At 45.6% G+C, this 22,084-nt stretch overlaps 1 protein-coding gene across 1 annotated transcript in view; it reads left to right on the top strand.

Moving 5' to 3' along the window:
- The window catches only part of LOC144767019 (membrane-spanning 4-domains subfamily A member 8-like), a 278,123-nt gene that overhangs the window by 201,666 nt on the left and 54,373 nt on the right, over nucleotides 1-22,084 (top strand). The window contains exons 4-6 of the mRNA XM_078650671.1: nucleotides 7,965-8,062; nucleotides 15,908-15,917; nucleotides 20,323-20,451. Coding sequence (XP_078506797.1) covers nucleotides 7,965-8,062; nucleotides 15,908-15,917; nucleotides 20,323-20,451 — 237 coding nt within the window. The remainder of the gene's footprint in view (nucleotides 1-7,964; nucleotides 8,063-15,907; nucleotides 15,918-20,322; nucleotides 20,452-22,084) is intronic.

The raw sequence follows: 22,084 nt of genomic DNA, 5'->3' as shown, positions 1-22,084 counted from the left end.
TTAGATCCAGGAGGATCAGAGCCGCTGATCCCCCTGAGTCTAAGATGCATCTGGCCTCCTCTGTCACCGCTACGAGGGCCGTGTCGGTACCCTGGCCTGGGCGAAAGCCTGTTTGAGAGCTGCTCAATAGACTATTAGTCTCTAGAAAACCAGAGAGCTGCCTATTCGCCAGTTTTTCAGCCACTTTGCCCAATCCTGGGAGCAGGGAGATAGGGCGAAAGTTGGCCAAATCCGAGGTATCTAAACCCGGTTTCTTTAAGAGCGCTTTGATTTTGGCCTGTTTCCAACTCGGGGGGACAATACCTGTGGAAAATGAGATGTTTAGCAGTTCTGTGGCCATAGGGGCTATAGTACTCAGGATCTGTTTGAGGATGTGCATCGGGGCAGGGTCGGAAGGGGAGCCACTTTTTATGTTCGAGAGAGTGGTGCAAAAGTCTTCCCTGGTTATAGCGCTAAACGCTTTAAATTGAGGACTAGTAGACGCGATGGAGACGGCTTCGATGGAAGGTGTTGCGGAAGATTGAGGGAGGCTGTCAAGAATTTTCTGTATCTTTCCATCGAAGAAGTCTGCTAGTTGATCGCACCTGGCTTCGGGCTCATTATGCGTGGTGATTGGGGTTGGAATTTTAAGAAGCTGGTTAACGATTTTATACGTTTCCCTGGAGGAGTTGGCTGACAGTCTGATTTTCTCCTCAAAGAAATCTGCCTTTGATTTCTGTCGTGCGGCTTTATAGAGCCTCAGAGCTGCCTGATAGGAGGTCTTGCTGCTAGGCGCCCAATCTTTCCTCCATGTACGTTCAGATTTTTTACAGGCCTTTCTGAGCTCTCTTAGTTCGGCCGTGAACCAGGGGGATTTAAAAGTGCTACTCTTTTTTATAATTGATTTAAGGGGCAGAACCGTGTCCAAAGAATTCGTGAGCCAGTTATGGAAATTTGTGTCTGCTTGTAGGACATCGGATCCAACTTCGGGAATGGACTGTTCAAGGGCAGTTTTCAGGCTTTCCACCGAAAGCCTCGGCCAGGCTCTTTGAAGTAGACTGCATCACTTCTAACTCCAGCTCATACTCTGGATGAGAAGCACTGCGTTACTCCTAACTCCAGCTCTAACTCTGGATGAGAAGCACTGCATCACTACTAACTCCAGCTCTAACTCTGGATGAGAAGCACTGCGTTACTCCTAACTCCAGCGCTAACTCTAGATGAGAAGCACTGCATCACTTCTAACTCCAGCTCTAACTCTGGATGAGAAGCACTGCATCACTCCTCACTCCAGCTCTAACTCTAGATGAGAAGCACTGCATCACTTCTAACTCCAGCTCTAACTCTGGATGAGAAGCACTGCATCACTTCTAACTCCAACTCTAACTCTGGATGAGAAGCACTGCATCACTCCTAACTCCAGCTCTAACTCTGGATGAGAAGCACTGCGTCACTCCTAACTCCAGCTCTTACTCTGGATGAGAAGCACTGCATCATTTTTGTACTCCAGCTCAAACTCTGGATGAGAAGCACTGCGTCACTCCTAACTCCAGCTCAAACTCTGGATGAGAAGCACTGCATCACTTCTAACTCCAGCTCAATCTCTGGATGAGAAGCACTGCATCACTCCTCGCTCCAACTCAAACTCTGGATGAGAAGCACTGCATCACTCCTAACTCCAACTCTAACTCTGGATGAGAAGCACTGCATCACTCCTAACTCCAGCTCTAACTCTGGATGAGAAGCACTGCATCACTCCTAACTCCAACTCTAACTCTGGATGAGAAGCACTGCATCATTTTTGTACTCCAGCTCAAACTCTGGATGAGAAGCACTGCGTCACTCCTAACTCCAGCTCAAACTCTGGATGAGAGACACTGCGTCACTCCTAACTCCAGCTCTAACTCTGGATGAGAAGCACTGCATCATTTTTGTACTCCAGCTCAAACTCTGGGTGAGAAGCACTGCATCACTCCTCACTCCAGCTCTAACTCTGGATGAGAAGCAGTGCATCACTTCTAACTCCAGCTGTAACTCTGGATGAGAAGCACTGCATCACTTCTAATTCCAGCTCATACTCTGGATGAGAAGCACTGCATCACTTCTAACTCCAGCTCTAACTCTGGATGAGAAGCACTGCATCACTTCTAACTTCAGCTCATACTCTGGATGAGAAGCACTGCATCACTTTTAACTCCAGCTCTAACTATGGATGAGAAGCACTGCGTCACTTCTAACTCCAGCTCTAACTCTGGATGAGAAGCACTGCGTTACTCCTAACTCCAGCTCTAACTCTAGATGAGAAGCACTGCGTCACTTCTAACTCCAGCTCTAACTCTGAATGAGAAGCACTGTGTCACTTCTAACTCCAGCTCTAACTCTGGATGAGAAGCACTGCGTCACTCCTAACTCCAGCTCTAACTCTAGATGAGAAGCACTGCGTCACTTCTAACTCCAGCTCTAACTCTGGATGAGAAGCCCTGTGTCACTTCTAACTCCAGCTCTAACTCTAGATGAGAAGCACTGCATCACTTCTAACTCCAGCTCATACTCTGGATGAGAAGCACTGCGTTACTCCTAACTCCAGCTCTAACTCTGGATGAGAAGCACTGCATCACTACTAACTCCAGCTCTAACTCTGGATGAGAAGCACTGCGTTACTCCTAACTCCAGCGCTAACTCTAGATGAGAAGCACTGCATCACTTCTAACTCCAGCTCTAACTCTGGATGAGAAGCACTGCATCACTCCTCACTCCAGCTCTAACTCTAGATGAGAAGCACTGCATCACTTCTAACTCCAGCTCTAACTCTGGATGAGAAGCACTGCATCACTTCTAACTCCAACTCTAACTCTGGATGAGAAGCACTGCATCACTCCTAACTCCAGCTCTAACTCTGGATGAGAAGCACTGCGTCACTCCTAACTCCAGCTCTTACTCTGGATGAGAAGCACTGCATCATTTTTGTACTCCAGCTCAAACTCTGGATGAGAAGCACTGCGTCACTCCTAACTCCAGCTCAAACTCTGGATGAGAAGCACTGCGTCACTCCTAACTCCAGCTCAAACTCTGGATGAGAGACACTGCGTCACTCCTAACTCCAGCTCTAACTCTGGATGAGAAGCACTGCATCATTTTTGTACTCCAGCTCAAACTCTGGATGAGAAGCACTGCATCACTTCTAACTCCAGCTCTAACTCTGGATGAGAAGCACTGCATCATTTTTGTACTCCAGCTCAAACTCTGGATGAGAAGCACTGCGTCACTCCTAACTCCAGCTCAAACTCTGGATGAGAAGCACTGCATCACTTCTAACTCCAGCTCTAACTCTGGATGAGAAGCACTGCGTCACTCCTAACTCCAGCTCAAACTCTGGATGAGAAGCACTGCGTCACTCCTAACTCCAGCTCAAACTCTGGATGAGAAGCACTGCATCACTCCTAACTCCAACTCTAACTCTGGATGAGAAGCACTGCATCACTCCTAACTCCAACTCTAACTCTGGATGAGAAGCACTGCATCACTCCTAACTCCAGCTCTAACTCTGGATGAGAAGCACTGCGTCACTCCTAACTCCAGCTCTAACTCTGGATGAGAAGTCCTGCATCATTTTAGTACTCCAGCTCAAACTCTGGATGAGAAGCACTGCATCACTCCTAACTCCAGCTCTAACTCTGGACGAGAAGCACTGCATCACTTCTAACTCCAGCTCTAACTCTGGATGAGAAGCACTGCATCACTCCTAACTCCAGCTCTAACTCTGGATGAGAAGCACTGCGTGACTTCTAACTCCAGCTCTAACTCTGGATGAGAAGCACTGCATCACTTCTAACTCCAGCTCTAACTCTAGATGAGAAGCACTGCGTCACTTCTAACTCCAGCTCTAACTCTGGATGAGAAGCACTGCATCACTCCTAACTCCAACTCTAACTCTGGATGAGAAGCACTGCATCACTCCTAACTCCAGCTCTAACTCTGGATGAGAAGCACTGCATCACTCCTAACTCCAGCTCTAACTCTGGATGAGAAGCACTGTGTCACTCCTAACTCCAGCTCTAACTCTGGATGAGAAGCACTGCATCATTTTTGTACTCCAGCTCAAACTCTGGATGAGAAGCACTGCGTCACTCCTCACTCCAGCTCTAACTCTGGATGAGAAGCACTGCATCACTCCTAACTCCAACTCTAACTCTGGATGAAAAGCTCTGCATCACTTCTAAGTCCAGCTCTAACTCTGGATGAGAAGCACTGCATCATTTTTGTACTCCAGCTCAAACTCTGGATGAGAAGCACTGCGTCACTCCTCACTCCAGCTCTAACTCTGGATGAGAAGCACTGCATCACTCCTAACTCCAGCTCTAACTCTGGATGAGAAGCACTGCATCATTTTTGTACTCCAGCTCAAACTCTGGATGAGAAGCACTGCGTCACTCCTCACTCCAGCTCTAACTCTGGATGAGAAGCACTGCATCACTCCTAACTCCAACTCAAACTCTGGATGAGAAGCACTGCGTCACTCCTCACTCCAGCTCTAACTCTGGATGAGAAGCACTGCATCACTCCTAACTCCAACTCTAACTCTGGATGAGAAGCACTGCATCACTCCTCGCTCCAGCTCTAACTCTAGATGAGAAGCACTGCATCACTCCTAATTCCAGCTCTAACTCTGGACGAGAAGCACTGCATCACTCCTAACTCCAACTCTAACTCTGGATGAGAAGCACTGCATCACTCCTAACTCCAACTCTAACTCTGGATGAGAAGCACTGCATCACTCCTAACTCCAGCTCTAACTCTGGACGAGAAGCACTGCATCACTTCTAACTCCAGCTCTAACTCTGGATGAGAAGCACTACATCACTTCTAACTCCAGCTCTAACTCTGGATGAGAAGCACCGTGTCACTTCTAACTCCAGCTCTAACTCTGGAAGAGAAACACTGCATCACTCCTAACTCCAGCTCTAACTCTGGATGAGAAGCACTGCGTCACTCCTAACTCCAGCTCTAACTCTGGATGAGAAACACTGCGTCACTCCTAACTCCAGCTCTAACTCTGGATGAGAAGCACTGCGTCACTTCGAACTCCAACTCTAACTCTGGATGAGAGACACTGCATCACTCCTAACTCCAGCTCTAACTCTGGATGAGAAGCACTGCGTCACTTCTAACTCCAGCTCTAACTCTGGATGAGAAGCACTGCATCACTCCTAACTCCAACTTTAACTCTGGATGAGAAGCACTGCGTCACTTCTCACTCCAGCTCTAACTCTGGATGAGAAGCACTGCATCACTGCTAACTCCAGCTCTAACTCTGGATGAGAAGCACTGCATCACTCCTAACTCCAACTCTAACTCTGGATGAGAAGCACTGCGTCACTTCTAACTCCAGCTCTAACTCTGGATGAGAAGCACTGCATCGCTTCTAACTCCAGCTCTAACTCTGGATGAGAAGCACTGCATCGCTTCTAACTCCAGCTCTAACTCTGGATGAGAAGCACTGCGTCACTCCTAACTCCAGCTCTAACTCTGGATGAGAAGCACTGCGTCACTCCTAACTCCAGCTCTAACTCTGGATGAGAAGCACTGCATCATTTTTGTACTCCAGCTCAAACTCTGGATGAGAAGCACTGCGTCACTCCTCACTCCAGCTCTAACTCTGCATGAGAAGCACTGCATCACTCCTAACTCCAACTCTAACTCTGGATGAGAAGCACTGCGTCACTCCTAACTCCAGCTCTAACTCTAGATGAGAAGCACTGCATCACTTCTAACTCCAGCTCTAACTCTAGATGAGAAGCACTGCATCACTCCTCGCTCCAGCTCTAACTCTAGATGAGAAGCACTGCGTCACTTCTAACTCCAGCTCTAACTCTGGATGAGAAGCACTGCGTCACTCCTAACTCCAGCTCTAACTCTGGATGAGAAGCACAGCGTCACTTCTAGCTCCAGCTTTAACTCTGGATGAGAAGCACTGCGTCACTTCTAACTCCAGCTCTAACTCTGGATGAGAAGCACTGCATCACTCCTAACTCCAACTCTAACTCTGGATGAGATGCACTGCATCATTTTTGTACTCCAGCTATCATAACTAAACGGGCATTGTGGGCACAAAACTCCAATATATTTTTATCAAAGTATTTTTTTCAATCAAGAATAAGTGTAGGTTATTGATTCCTAATTATATTCGGTTATACATGTAAACACCAATTTGTTCATGACGCTATATAGTAAATCATGAAAACTCCAGGTAAGATTCCCCGCATCGCATCTCGCTCCAGCCCTAACTCAGGTACAATGCCCTTCTTCATGTCTAGCTCCAGCCCCCTAACTCCTGGTGAGGTGCCCTGCATCAGGTCTAGCCTCAACCCTAACTCCAGGTGAGATGACCCGCATTGCGTCTAGCCTCAGCCCTAACTCCATGTGAGATGACCTGCATCACGTCTAGCCTCAGCCCTAACTCCATGTGAGATGACTCGCATAGCATCTAGCCTCAGCCCTTACTCCAGGTGAGATGACCCGCATTGCGTCTAGCCTCAGCCCTAACTCCAGGTGAAATGACCCGCATCATGTCTAGCCTCAGCCCTAACTCCATGTGAGATGACCTGCATCATGTCTAGCCTCAGCCCTAACTCCATGTGAGATGACCCGCATTGCGTCCAGCCTCAGCCCTAACTCCATGTGAGATGACCTGCATCATGTCTAGCCTCAGCCCTAACTCCATGTGAGATGACCTGCATCACGTCTAGCCTCAGCCCTAACTCCAGGTGAGGTGCCCTTCATCAGGTCTAGCCTCAACCCTAACTCCAGGTGAGATGACCCGCATTGTGTCTAGCCTCAGCCCTAACTCCAGGTGAGATGACCCGCATTGCGTCTAGCGTCAGCCCTAACTCCATGTGAGATGACCCGCATTGCGTCTAGCCTCAGCCCTAACTCCATGTGAGATGACCTGCATCACGTCTAGCCTCAGCCCTAACTCCATGTGAGATGACCTGCATCATGTCTAGCCTCGTCCCTAACTCCATGTGAGATGACCTGCTTCATGTCTAGCCTCAGCCCTAACTCCATGTGAGATGACATGCATCATGTCTAGCCTCAGCCCTAACTCCATGTGAGATGACCTGCATCACGTCTAGCCTCAGCCCTAACTCCAGGTGAGATGCCTTGCATCACGTCTAGCCTCAACCCTAACTCCAGGTGAGATGACCCGCATTGTGTCAAGCCTCAGCCCTAACTCCATGTGAGATGACCTGCATCACGTCTAGCCTCAGCCCTAACTCCAGGTGAAATGACCCGCATTGCGTCTAGCCTCAGCCCTAACTCCATGTGAGATGACCTGCATCACGTCTAGCCTCAGCCCTAACTCCAGGTGAGATGCCTTGCATCATGTCTAGCCTCAGCCCTAACTCCAGGTGAGATGCCTTGCATCACGTCTAGCCTCAGCCCTAACTCCATGTGAAATGACCCGCATCATGTCTAGCCTCAGCCCTAACTCCATGTGAGATGACCTGCATCACGTCTAGCCTCAGCCCTAACTCCAGGTGAGATGCCTTGCATCATTTCTAGCCTCAGCCCTAACTCCAGGTGAGATGCCTTGCATCACGTCTAGCCTCAGCCCTAACTCCAGGTGAAATGACCCGCATTGCGTCTAGCCTCAGCCCTAACTCCAGGTGAGATGACTCGCATAGCGTCTAGTTCTAGCCCTAACTCAGGTACGATGCCTTTCTTCATGTCTAGCTCCAGCCCTAACTCCTGAGGACGCACCCTGCATTACGTCTAACTCCAGACCAGACTCCAGCCCTAACTCGGGTACGATGCCCTTCATCACTTCTAGCTCCAGCCCTAAATCCTGACGAGGCGCCCTGCCTGTGTGACGGGCAATCCCAAATTTGTCTCCAAGTGGCAGATGTTCATCACCCTGTTCTTCTCCTCTGTCTCCAGCTGAAGAGGACCATTTCCTGTTCACATGTTCTCCATTTCCCCTCCAGATCGGTGCTACCCTGGCCATGAACATCATCAGCTCCATCTTTGCTGGCACTGGGATTATCACCTACTCTCTGGACCTGCAGTACTACTTCTGGAGCGCGCCCTGCCACTTCCATCCCTTAAAGTGTGTATCGGATATGGTGAGTTGAAGTCTTTCTGCACTCATTGCTGAAGCAGCCATCAGGTGTGGTCTATTGGGACTGCCTGCAGCCTGAAGACTCCATCTTGTCTTTATGTGTTTAGCCCCTTCGCTGCGGGGGTTAATGCTCGTCATGAGGTACGGCGCTCCGGTGCTCATGACGAGCTCAGCTCATTACAGGTGCATTACCTGCCGTGCAACGCTCAGCACAGCAGGGGAATTCTCCCCGCATGCGAGCGTTCCACGGCTCATGACGAGCTCAGCTTGTCATGAGCCTCGAAGAGGTTAAGGTTGTGTCCATTTTGTCAATAGTCACTGCGTGGAGTTGGCACACAGATACTGCAAGTAGATGACTTTCTGTCCATTCAGTGTACTTGTCAAACACTCTGGAAAAGCAGAGAGTACCACTTTTCCACCAAAAGGGACAGGGTATCTAAACCAGTAAACAACAAACGTCCCTTTTGTGCTCACATGTAACTACTATTCCTCATTTGGTCAATCAGAATGCACCAAGTAAAATTCCGTATTAAACCACATAGACTATAACACCAGAAAATAACATCTAAAAACGGTTTCAAAGAATATTGAAAAATACCTATCTCCATTATTATATAAAAATGTATATATTTATTTCAATTATTCATGCAGATATCATTCCATACAATCAATGTATGTCCAATACATTAAAAATCACCATTCAATTTCAAATTTAAAAAACATTCAAGCTCATAGTCAGTATATAAAAAATATACAGAAAGTATAATAATTTTCAAATCACCTGTTTAGTGATTTCAGTACTCAGTGCTTACTGTGACAAGTTCTCTATATATGTACATCTTTTACATATCACCAATTCTCGGTTTTTTAGTATCAATTGCACATTCAAAGTAAAAAAATGTTATTAATGTGGATTATGTCGACGCAGCGTTTTGGCGGTTTTCAAAGTCAAATCTCCTCCTTCTTCAGGACAACACATATAAGCAAATCTGTTCATATAAAAGCGGCTGTTTGCTCCACTGTTCCCTGCTACAACATTGCCGAGTGAACTCTGGATCATATATGACCAGGGATTAAAAATAACTCACTGTGGAAATTTGAAAATCACGTAAAAACCCTGATTACCCAATAAAGGAAGATTATAGGCATCTGAGAAGAGGAAAATAGAGAAATAGTGGATCTGAAAGAATATATCAAACAGGATCTTCCTGCTATTTGATAGAAAAATCATACCAATTTGGAGGTAAACACATCCCCAACTTTGTAACACCTCCCAGGATAAAAAAAAAACAGGGAACAGTGGAGAATGAGAGAAAACAACTGTTTTTATATGGACAGATTTGTTTATGTGAATTTGTCCTGAAGAAGGTGGGGATTTGACTTTGAAAGCTACCGAAATGCCGCGTTGACATAATCCACATTAAGAAAAATGTGTTTTACTTTGAATGTGCAATTGATACAATGCATGCATAAACTGAGAATGAGTGATCTGTAAAAGATGTACAAATATAGAGAACTTGTCACAATGAGCTTTAAGTGCTGAAATCTCTAAGCAGGTGGTTTGGAAACTTTTATACTTTCTGCATATTTTTGATATATTGACTATGAACTTGATTTTTTTTTATTGAAATTGTATTGTGTTTTTAATGTATCGGACATACATTGGTCTCTACACAAAGGTATGGAATCATATGTTCATGAATTATTATAATAAATATATAAATTTTTATATAATAACGGAGGAGTGTATTTTTCAATATACTTTGAAACGATTTTTAGCTGTTATTTTCTGATGTTGTAGTTTTTCTGGTTCATTATTGGATTTTACTCGGTGCATTCTGATTGATTAAATGTCAAACACACCATTGTATTTTTAACAGTTCATGGTGTTTGTGTGCATACCCCCTGTGCATGTGAGCCTCGATGGGTTGGAAGCAAGGGGCAGCTCCAACTGATGGCGCACACCAGAGCAGTAACAACTTGCAGAGTCCCTGATGTGATCTAAAACTGGGTTCAAGGGAACTGGTTTTGCCTCAACGCTTGAGAGCGTGTGATCCCGATGCTGCCCCCTGTCCACACCACTGGCCATCCTCTGTGAGTTCTTTACACCCATACATAAGTTCCCCCAATGTAGGAAGTTGGCTCTGTATAAACTTTATCAAAAAGAGATATAGTGTGCACAGAGTCCAGGGAGTTCCCAAAGGTATAAGAGAGGTTAAAGTAGATAATACCTTACTCTCAATTTAGTGGTAGCTGGGCTGAGCAGTACTTTATTTACTTTTATTTTAGGAACCAAGTAGAACTCAGTTACAAGTAAGCAGAAATCTTTTAGAAATGCAATATTTTCAATATACAGTTGGCAAAAGTTTGTAAAAGCATTAAAAATACTTTACATGTGCATAAAACAATTTTAATTCTCAAAGAGATACTTTGTATTATTCCCAGAGTCAATACTAAGGGGCCGATTCCGATCTTGCTCGGAAGGGCTCTAAAGGCTATCCGCCCGGATAAAAGTACGAGCCGTACGCGTGTTCTCCACCCGACTCGTACAGCTGTACGAGCGATCAAGTACGATGCGAGAAACACAAAATCACCGACCAAATCGTTTCTGGGTCCGAACTGCTCCGTTCGCCTCGTCTGTAAGTAAACCGTACCGTGCAATGGAGGCGATTTCCAACCAAGCCAGAACGATGCACACATCGGACATTCGGGTCGAGCCGAAGTTTCTGGTTCGCAAAACACCCGGGAAGCTGCCTTTGGGGGTCCGCGTCGGGCCCCCGTACACCCGCAGCCTTACGACTCGGACACAGGGGGAGCCCCAAGGGTCTCCCCAACACAGGCATGTATGGTGCGGATGGCACTGACACGTACCCACTGTAGGGGGCGCCCTTGTGCGAGACGTACTCATTCAGTCAAAGGGAGCCCATGTACACGTCGTCCGACCGGTTCCTATTGACTTCTATGGGAGTCTGACCGAACGGAGTCCAGCAGCATGCGGCCGCATCGTACTCGCTCAGCCGGACTGCAACAGTCCGGGTCGGTCGGAAAAACACTCCGGTTCCAGCTCGGTCGGAGAGCTTTACGACCCAGATCTGAATCGGCTCCTAAGAGCCTGATTCTGATGCGGTCAGGAAAGCATTCCCACCTAGGACCTGATTCTGAAGTGGTTAGGAAGGCCTCCTAAGGGCATTTGCTCCTTCCAAATCGGATTGGGAACATGTTTTCCCGACCGAGGGCCCAATTACGATGCAGGTAGGAACATATGCTCCCATTGAAGTCAATGGGAGTCCAACCAAATCGCATCCGGATACATCGTACTCCGTCGGTCGGACTCTCCCAATCCGAGTGGGTCGGAAACCATTTCCAAACCAATTCAGTCGGTAAGCTTTCTAACCCGCATCAGAATCAGGCCCTTAGTGTAATAGAGAGAAAAAACAAATCTATGACATAATATCGACAGACAGAATATAGACATACAAAAATATCGACACAAAAATATCGAAATCAAAAATATCGGAGTTCTATTTACATAAAGGTAAGTACAAAAATATCGAAAAAAAATATATAGTAGTACAAAAATATCGAAGTTAAAAATATCGTTTTTTTAAATGTATTAATAATAATGTAAAAATAATTTTAAAATACATATAACTTAGCAAATGATAAATATAAACATTAAAACATATTTAAAAAATAATAACTAATACATACACATTTAAAATAAATGAAAAACTACATATAAATTAATATATTTACTTACTCTACATATTGCAACAGTAGGAAAAGCGTTGGATAGCGTAGGGGTAAAAATTACTATTCCCACTCCAGAGAGTGCAACAGTAGGGAAAGCGTTGGATAGCGTAGGGGTAAAAATTACTATTCCCACTCCAGAGAGTGCAACAGTAGGGAAAGCGTTGGATAGCGTAGGGGTAAAAATTACTATTCCCACTCCAGAGAGTGCAACAGTAGGGAAAGCGTTGGATAGCGTAGGGGTAAAAATTACTATTCCCACTCCAAAGGGTGCAACAGTAGGGAAAGCGTTGGATAGCGTAGGGGTAAAAATTACTATTCCCACTCCAAAGGGTGCAACAGTAGGGAAAGCGTTGGATAGCGTAGGGGTATAAATTACTATTCCCACTCCAAAGGGTGCAACAGTAGGGAAAGCGTTGGATAGCGTAGGGGTAAAAATTACTATTCCCACTCCAGAGGGTGCAAAAGTAGGGAAAGTGTTGGATAACGTAGGGGTAAAAATTACTATTCCCACTCCAGAGGGTGCAACAGTAGGGAAAGCATTGGATAGAGTAGGGGTAAAAATTACTATTACCACTCCAGAGGGTGCAACAGTAGGGAAATCGTTGAATAGCGTAGGGGTAAAAATTACTATTCCCACTCCAGAGGGTGCAACAGTAGGGAAAGCGTTGGATAGCGTAGGGGTAAAAATTACTGTTCCCACTCCAGATGGTGCAACAGTAGGGAAAGCGTTGGATGTCGTAGGGGTAAAAATTACTGTTCCCACTCCAAAGGGTGCAACAGTAGGGAAAGCATTGGATAGCGTAGGGGTAAAAATTACTATTCCCACTCCAAAGGGTGCAACAGTAGGGAAAGCGTTGGATAGCATAGGGGTAAAAATTACTATTCCCACTCCAGAGGGTGCAACAGTAGGGAAAGCGTTGGATATCGTAGGGGTAAAAATAATATTCCCACTCCAGAGGGTGCAACAGTAGGGAAAGCGTTGGATAGCATGGGGGTAAAAATTACTTCCCACACTACTTCCCCTTTAACACACAACACACTACACATACAAAAAACCACAATTAATATAAATATCGATTAATAATTTGATAACAATTAATATTAAATTGATGTAATTATAAATTAGCTAATTAACACATTAATTACCAATTAATAATTAATTACCAATTAATTAACAAGATATTTACAAGAATAAACAATATTTATTAATACATTATTTATAATTAATATAATGAAATAATGTTAAAAAATTAATTAGCAATTAATTAATTAACAATTAATTAACAATAAATACCCCCAAAAAATACAATCTCTTTAATTAATTTAATTTAATTATGTCACACCCTATTCCCCTATAAACACACAACCCACTACACATAAATAAATCACATAAAAAATGTAATTGTCATTTAATCACTTAATAATAATTAATTACCAATGAATTAATTAGCAATAACAAAAAATTAAAAATATTAGTATATTAACTCTAATTAATTTAATTAACTAATTAATAATAATTAATTACCAATTAATTATTAATTAACAATAACAAAAAATAATAAACATTACTACATTAACTCTAATTATTTTAATTAACTAATTAATAATAATTAATTACCAATTAATTAATTAACAATAACAAAAAATAAAAAGTACTACTACATTAACTCTAATTAATTTAATTAACTAATTAATACTAATTAATTGCCAATTAATTATTAGTTAATAATTATTTATTAATCAAAAATATTTTTTAAACATATTAATCAATTAATTAGAATTAAATTACTTCCCACCCTATTCCCCTATAAACCCACAACCCGCTCTGATACTAAAACGCAAAATGTAAACAAAATTACTAATTCTAAACATACATTAAAAACATGTTTAACAAACATATAAACAACATAATAAAATACATAACACTAAACACAATTTCAATATTAGTAACATAAATACCTTAATATCGATATTCTGTCCATCGATATTATTGCACATCGATATTCTATACCATCGAAATTAAAACATCGATATTATTGTATATCGATATTTTAATTTCGATATTTTGTCTCTCTACCGACTTTGGAGGGTTTGACCAACACAGGGCAAGGGTCAGCCAAAGGTAGTACTGCACCATCCGCGACACTGGGGCAGCTGAGCACAGAAGTTACTGAGCTCTATGTTAGTCTATGGGATCTGCGGGCACCTTGAAGAGGCACAAGTTGCAGGAAAGTACTCTTGGTTCAGGGACACAGGCCCTGGGGGTTGAGGTCAGCACTGTAGGGGCCACCAAGTAGCACCAAAGCTGCACCACCAGCGCTACAGGGGCGGCCGGGTGCAGGGTGCACAGGGGCATCGGGTGCCCTGTTGAAATCAAAGGAGACCCTCAGCTGGAGAAAATGGCAGCAGGCTCGGACCAGAAGACTGGCTGAGGAAATCCAACGACTGGAGAGGTAATTTGGATAGTGGGGGATGCCAGTACACTGTTGGTTGGGCACCCCAAAGCTTGGGGGCTGCGGGTGCAGAGGTGTCTTAGGCATCCCGGTTTCTCTCATAGGAACTGGTCAGGGGACCCTTCAAGATGAGGCTGCAGGCGTCTTGGGGAAGTTCAGGAAAGGTCATCCAACACAGGATCCTAGGTCAGGATCGCTGGGGAGATGTCACTGGATCGTCGGGCCACCTGTATTCCGGCTGTGGGTGACGGGTGCAGAGTGGTGCCAGTGTAGCGGATCTGCTTGGATCCTGTGTCCTTAGGGTTGTTTCCTTCTGGAAAATCCGGGGTCTATGGGAGAAAAAAGTATTTGTTAAAGGCAGCTTAGGTCTCTAGGGTTCCTGGAGGTTTTTAGCTGCAGGACACGCTGGTTTCATCAAGCAGGGTCCTTGAAGCGGTAGATAGGCCGGTAGGGCTGGGGCCAAGTCAGTTGTCATCTTCCTCCTTCTCTACTGCACAGTTCTTCGGTCCTTCTTCTTCTTCTTAGGTCATCGAATCTGAGGAACAAGGTACAGGGGGCCCTTAAATACTCATTTGTTTAGGGCGCTCCTGCAGCTGGAGGGCAGTAGCCTTTGGGGAGAGGGGCACATTCTCATTCCTATTGGGACTAATTCTCCAAACAAAGATGAAGAATTCTAAAGAGAGAGGTTCACCTCAGCTCCTGGCCCCCCTGGGGGTGTGCAAGGCCAAGGTGGGCACTCCTACTCTGCTTACTAATTTCTCCCCCTGTCCTGCAGCCAAAAAGTGGGTCTAGTACAGGGGGGGCGGGCATTCCAACTGGTTGGAGCTGCCTAAATCAGTACATCACAAGGTGAGAACTTTTGAGGCTCACCGCCAAGTGCTGCTGTTCCTACAAGGGGGTATCAGAAGCACCTCCACCCAGAGCAGGCTTTGTTTCTGACCTACAAGAACACAAAGGTTCTCAACCCATGAGGTCAGAAACCTGTCTGGAGTTGGCTGGCTGGCAGGGACAGGTCAGCCAATACACTAGAAGCGTGTTGTTTTTCAGTGGCATCTCTCAGATACCCTCTGAGCGCCTTTTATATTAAATCCATCACTGCCATCAGTGTGGGTTTATCATGCTGATAAGCTTGATAACAAACTTCTCAGTTTTCAGTAAAGCGATCATGGAGCTGAGGAGTTTGTGTTGACGAACTCCTAGCCCATGTTCTCAAAATGGCTTCACTGCACTTACAGTGTCCAATAATGTACTCAGATACTGCAGTGGCATACTGCTCGTGCAGCTATGCCTTCACCTGTGGTATAGTGCATCCTGCCATAGGGCTGTAAGTCCTACTGGAGGGGTGAGTTACCTACGCCAGAGGGATTGGTGTGTAGGCGTGGCACCCAGGTAGGTGTGCCATGTTGACTCTTTTAGTTTAGTCACACCACAACACATAGCCTGCAATGTATTGTGGTGTGACTAAACTTAAAGTGTGCGTTCTTTTAGGGTGGCACAATGCATGCAGCAGCCCTAAGGGACCCTCTCTGGTCACAAGGCTCTTGGTACCACTGGTATCTTTGATAAGGGACCTACATGTGGTCCAGAGGAGTGACAATTGCAGGAGCAATGGTGTAGTTTTGGGAAAGAAAACAGGCACTGGGAACCTGATTGGCAGGGACCCAGGGCACACTCAGTCAAAGTGCATCAGATATCAGGCAAAACGTTAGGGGGCGACCATGCAAAAAAGGGGCACTTTCCTACACCAGCTACCTCATTTGCACCTCTGGGATTGTATTATACACGTACCCTGGGGCGCAACAAGCGTTTGCGTACGCTTGGGGTGCCCCCAGGGCACTTTGGTAATCACAGACGGGGCCGCAGACGCTTATGCTGCCCCTTCTGTAATATTGATAGCGCTAGTGCTCATAAAGCGCTATCGCTATCTTCAGAGGGCGTTCCCTCATTTGCATGGGGGCGTGTCCCATGCAAATGAGGGAATCCCTTTGCCTCTGCGGCTGCACCATATTACAGATGCGGGCCCAGAGGCAAATAAGCTCTCAGGAGGCACACTGTCAGTACGCCCCCTGAAGGCAGCCCTCTGGAGAGAGTAAAGGGGTCCCATAAACCCACCAGACATCCCCTTGCAGGCGGGGGCAGTCACTCACTCCGCCCACCTACAAGGGTATCGCAAGGGTATCTTCATTCCCCCTTCAAAGTGCAGGCAGGTTGCCACCTGCACTGTGAAAACACAGAGCAGCGACTCCATTTTTCACATGAATGCGCTGCCCTGGGGACAGCGCATTCATCATAATACAGTGTGTTTTCCTTCCTTCGCCGGGCGCACCTTTTAACCCCTTGCATGCTCATGACGGCCCCCGGCCGTCATGCATCATGGTTGGTCTGTGCAGAGGATGGCTGGGGGCCGTTCGAATCCCGCCCACTTTTAAAAACGCCCGCTCAGCACGAAAATTCACGCCGCATGCAAGGGGCTAAAAGGTGCACGTAGTGCAATAAAGTAAAATGCGCCCAATGTATAATATGGCCCCTGGTCTGTTGTGAAGTATGCCCAAGGGTGTAGCGAAGCCCACACTCTGCCAACTTAAGCTGGGGTGTCTGGGACAAATTAAGTTGTTGTATGACCCTTCTTAACTTTCATCCCTGGCTTGCGGGTGATTGCAAGGCACTGGTACAACTGTAGGATGGGGAAGGGTGTGGGAGAGTTCAAATTAGCTTAAAATGGTGACAGAATGGAAGAGAAATGTTTAGAATATAACAGAAAAATAAGTTAGAGGCAAATACAATGAAATTGCTTGAAGGAAGTAAAGAACAATTTAAATATATACAGAAAGAAGAAAAGTTAAAAAGAAGTAGGATGAAAAATAGGCACAAAAGAAGAATGGAAAGGATAGAAAGGGAAAAAGAATGCAGACAAGAATTGACAAGAACAAGAGAAGAAGGACCGAAGAAGCCGTGCTGAACTAAGAAGAGGAGGACGCCCACTGACTTGGGCCCGGCCCTACCGGCGTTTCCCAGCCTCGAACCTGCTCCAGCGAAATCCCGGAAGAATTTGTCTCCTGTGAGCACTGGGTTTGCTCCCCCACAGACTCTGGCCGAGAGTCTGCACCACTCTGCACCCGACGCCCACAGCCCAAGTTCGAGTGGGCAACACCACAAGGAAGTTTTCCCTGGCGATCCTGACCTTAAATCTGGTGATCATTGAGCTGCCTCGAATCTCCGTTAGACTCCTACAGGCCCGTGGCTTGCTCGAGAACAGCCACCAACTAACAGCCCCCTAGCCCTATAGGCTAACATTGGGCCTCAGTACTCTGCACCTGGCCGCTCTAGTGCCACTGAGGGTGTTCTGAGGGTGCATTCTTGAGCCTGGGAGAACGCAGGTTCTAACCCTAGAATACCAACTGCCAGAACAAAGTACTTACCTTTAAATTGATAACACTGTTTTCTCCCATAGAACTGCTTTGACTGCTTTTCACTGAAAATTCTTCTAAGTGTGGAGTTGGTTTGTATCAAACATTGAAAAACTGCAAATATGCAAACACTGTATTACTTACCTTTTGTCTAGGAAATGCGTCAGGGTGATATGTAGACATATCAAACTTATTAGCAAAAGTAACTTAAAAGTAATCCAATAAGTAACATGCACAGTAATCTGTAAAGTACCTGAAAAGTAATTTCAAACTGTTGACCTACCTGTAACTCAACCAACTGCATTTTCACCAAGTATTGCAAAGTATTATTTCACTTACCTGAACCAGGCCTGGCTTGGTTCTAGAACTAAAATAACTAAATAATATGTGTATACAAACAAAATTGGTCTGAGTTCAGTCTTTGAGTGTGTGAAACTATTTCCTGCCTGAGTTTGTACAATAAATGCTTAACACTACCCTCTGATAAAGCCTTACTGCTCGCCCACACTACCACAAATAGAGAGTAAGGTATTATCTGCTTTAGCCTCTGCCTACCTTTGGGGTTCCACTGGACTCTGTGCACACTATACCTCACTTTGGTATAGTACATGCAGAGACAGCTTTCTACACTGGTAAACCGCATATGATTTTCCTCCCATAGCTGAACGTTGCAGAAGTCGACATTTTGAACTGAAAACAATTCAAATTTTAAAACTTACTTACCTGAACAATTTTCTTTTGATGCCTAAACATATATAAAGATATTTGATATTTTTATAAATTGTTGTGGATCTCCTTCTTGAGTCCTGTGTCTAATCTATTGTGTGCGCAAAGTCTGCAGGAAAAGGCCCTATTCTATTTACCTCAGCAGAAGCCAGATTGGCTTCCCTCACTCACTGAGCTGACAAGTGCAACAAAACCTATGTAGGACCCCTGAAGAAGGCCATCAAAACTTCAAACTCCAAAAAGGCCGAAACATTGTTGGATGATTAACTTTCAGTAGCAGGTGGACCTACCAACAACTAATGCTGTTCATTTCATGTTCCTGATGAGAAAGAGATGCTTAGCACATCCCAGCAGGATCTGAACCTACATGTGGCACTTAAATGTAAACAGCAGCTATGTTACTCACTGAGGGGCAGATTTACAAGCCCCTTGCGCCACTTTTGCATCATTTTTAACATGGGAAAAGTGACGTAAGAGTGGCGCAAGGAGCTTGTAAATCTGCCCATGAGTGTTCCTGCTGTCAGAAGTCACTGAGGGGCAGATTTACTAAGTTTCCACTCGACTCAGAGTTACGTGAAATGGAGAGGGCAGAATTGCACCATAGCTACTATGATATGTGACACTCTGCTCCCCCCTTGCGCTGGTGCACTGTGTGCAGTCTAACGCCAACAATGGCGCCTTTGCACCTTGCTGTAAGGATGCCTGTGTTACAAGACCAAAAACAATCCTTAAAGGTACGTTCCTTTTTCCATGTGTGATGCCGAACGCAGCACACACAGACGAGGAAGTTATGAGGAGAAATAACTATATCTCTCCTCACTGCCCCTGGGTCTAGGAGGCATTGATGCATTTCCATGTTAGCTGACGTTATTAAATCTGGGGTTGTGTCAAGATTCATGGGGGGGATGCATAGGAACACCCACGCTCCACCCATGGAACACCCCTGATGCAAAGTAACGTAAGGAAGCACAAAGCGCAGTCTTGCCTTACTTTGTATTGACTGAACTACGCAACGTGACTCAAAGTAGCTTTGCCTGGCTTAGTAAATCCCGGGAAACGTAGTTTACAACGCGGTCGTTACATCGCGATGCCATTACATCGCGGTTTTTAGAACGCAAGTCATTACAACGATTTGCGCTGGAGGGCGCTCTAGGACAAGGAATAGTATAATTTACTATCCAACACCTTCCCTACTGTATGTACACTGGAGTTGGAACAGTAAATTATACTACTCCTAAGTCCAGCGTCCTCCAACGCAAGTCGTTGTAACGACTTGTGTTGTAAAAACCGCGATGTAAAGGCATGCGATGTATTAGCATGCGTTGTAATGTCATACAACCGTAAATCCCAGAGAAGTCCTTGTGAGCCTTGCGACATCTTGCGTCATGCGAGAAGAATGCAAGTCCCTTGTAAATCTCCTTCAACGTGACAGTATTAACATCTTCCCTGACATCAGATTTCATATTTCATGAACCAGCCCCCTGTATAGGCAATGCTCAGGTCCCTGCCCCCAACGTACCAGCAGCCATAAATGATTCTTCATTTGTCTAAACCTGGCAGAGATTGGGTTTCCTGGGTGAAGAATAAGAACCCCCAGTCCATCTGTGCCCGAAACTCTTGACTTTTTATCAGCAACAGGCCGGGTCTGGAGGCTCAGTGGACTAAGGCGTCCACTGTAGTGCCTTGTGCTTGACCTCATGATCACTGGTTCAAATCCCAACGGGTCCACTCAGCCTTTCATCCTTCTGAGGTCAAAAAAAGCATTGAGTCGGGTAACAATAAAAATCTGTTTTTCAGCACCAGGATGCCCTTCTGGGTTTACGTGCACTTCATAAATACACATGTTATGTTATGGTAATAGGTGTTTTAAAATTTCTTTCCACAGCGTGCGTACGGGGGTATTACATTGGCGTTACTTTTTCTCTCCTTGTTCGAGATTGGCATTGCCGTTGCCACCTCCGCCTTTGGATGCGTCACCACCTGCCTCTGTCCACCCTGCTGCGACGGTCCACAGGTAACTCACGTGACTACGCTGTGGTCACCTGCCATCACATTTTGTGGTCATGTAACACTGCGTGCACATTGATGACGGACTCCACATAGACCACCCTTTAGAGACTGTAGTGGGTTTTGGTGAATTTGGCATTACATTTCTATTTCAGGTTTATTGATATTAAGGTGGTGTTCTACCAAAGTATCAAGGGGCAGATTTACAAGCCCCCTGCGTCAACACTACGTCACTTTGTGTGACGTACTGGTGGCGCAGGGGGCTACTCCATATATACAAGGAGAGGAAATGCCACCCTGCGTGACTTTTCCTCTCCTTGTAAATAAGGCCCCATCACACGCAGCACAGTGCGTGGAAGGGGCGTTGCATGGGTGTTGCTGTGGGTGTTCCCACGCAACACCCATGGAACAAGACACATCTCCAGATTTACGAGAAATCGTAAATCTGGAGATGCGTGTGAATACTACGCCACCCTAGAGGTGGCGTAGCAAGGCGCAACGAGGAGAAATGTTTTCATTTCTCCTGGGTTTTCCCCTTTCAATGCGTGCTGCATTCTGCAGCACACATTGAAAGAGGAAAAAGCCTCCTGTCATTGTTTTTGTGCAGGAAGGTGCCCCTTCCTGCACAAAAACAATCTCCCCACGACGCAGGCATCCTTGCACCATGGCGCAGGGATGCCTGCGCCAGCGCATGGATGCAGTTTGTGCGCCAGCGCAGGGGAAGCACAGAGGTGCGACATATTCTTTTTAAATATTGTGGTTCTGAAATTCTGGACCCTACTGTTGTCCCGGTATCGAGGCCCGATATCCGTGTCCCGAAACATCAACGTACCATGACGAATTTGGTGTCGACGAACCGATAATGATTAGGACATCATTCCTATGCATTTGCGTCATGATCGAGGCATGCTAACACCCCTGAATCGTAGTTTCCGTCCCAACCCCCAGACTCCATTTTGTAAACGGTATCCATCTTGTGTCTTGCCCTCATGATAAGTCAATTAAAGGTCGAGCTTGATCTAAAAGGACACGTCCACCTTCCCTGACTTCCCCCTGACCTGTCCCAACTGACTCCCTTGCCTCCAGCCAAACCTGTTTAGGCAGCTCCTCGCCCAGTGGCCAAACCCGATAGCATCAATGTACAACATACCATAAACCATTCACCGCGCACAGATCATGTTTTCTACACACATACACACCTGTCCACGCTCCCTGTTTATGGCCAGTTTTATGACTAGGAGGTGCCTTCTTTTATTGGGGCTTCACCGATATCTGATGGGAGTTCCGGGCCTGGCTAGGTAATCTATCACGAATTGGACATCTAAAATACGGGCTTGCCTACATGACTTCGCTCTTTTGTATTATTGTAGAAATATGTGTATAGCCATATCGTAAACTCAAGAATTCTTGCTTGCAGCTATTATTTTTGTATATAAGGAGAAGGCTGGTTCTGTAAAAATGAACAGTCTCCTGAGAACACATGACCCGTGTTTGTCGTGCTTCTAGGACACCTGTTACTTGGTAGCTATCAATAAAACTTGATCTCTGACTCGACTAGGGAACAGGGAGAACTCAGAGGTCTTCGGGTGTTATCCCCTGGCACCAAACGGGTTCCTAAAAACCCGTTACCTCAGTTGGCG

Source organism: Lissotriton helveticus, chromosome 1_1 (genome assembly GCF_964261635.1).
Source record: "Lissotriton helveticus chromosome 1_1, aLisHel1.1, whole genome shotgun sequence".
Lineage (NCBI taxonomy): Eukaryota > Metazoa > Chordata > Amphibia > Caudata > Salamandridae > Lissotriton > Lissotriton helveticus.
The sequence above is the reverse complement of the archived record's forward strand: the minus strand, read 5'-3'. Positions and strand labels throughout refer to the sequence as shown.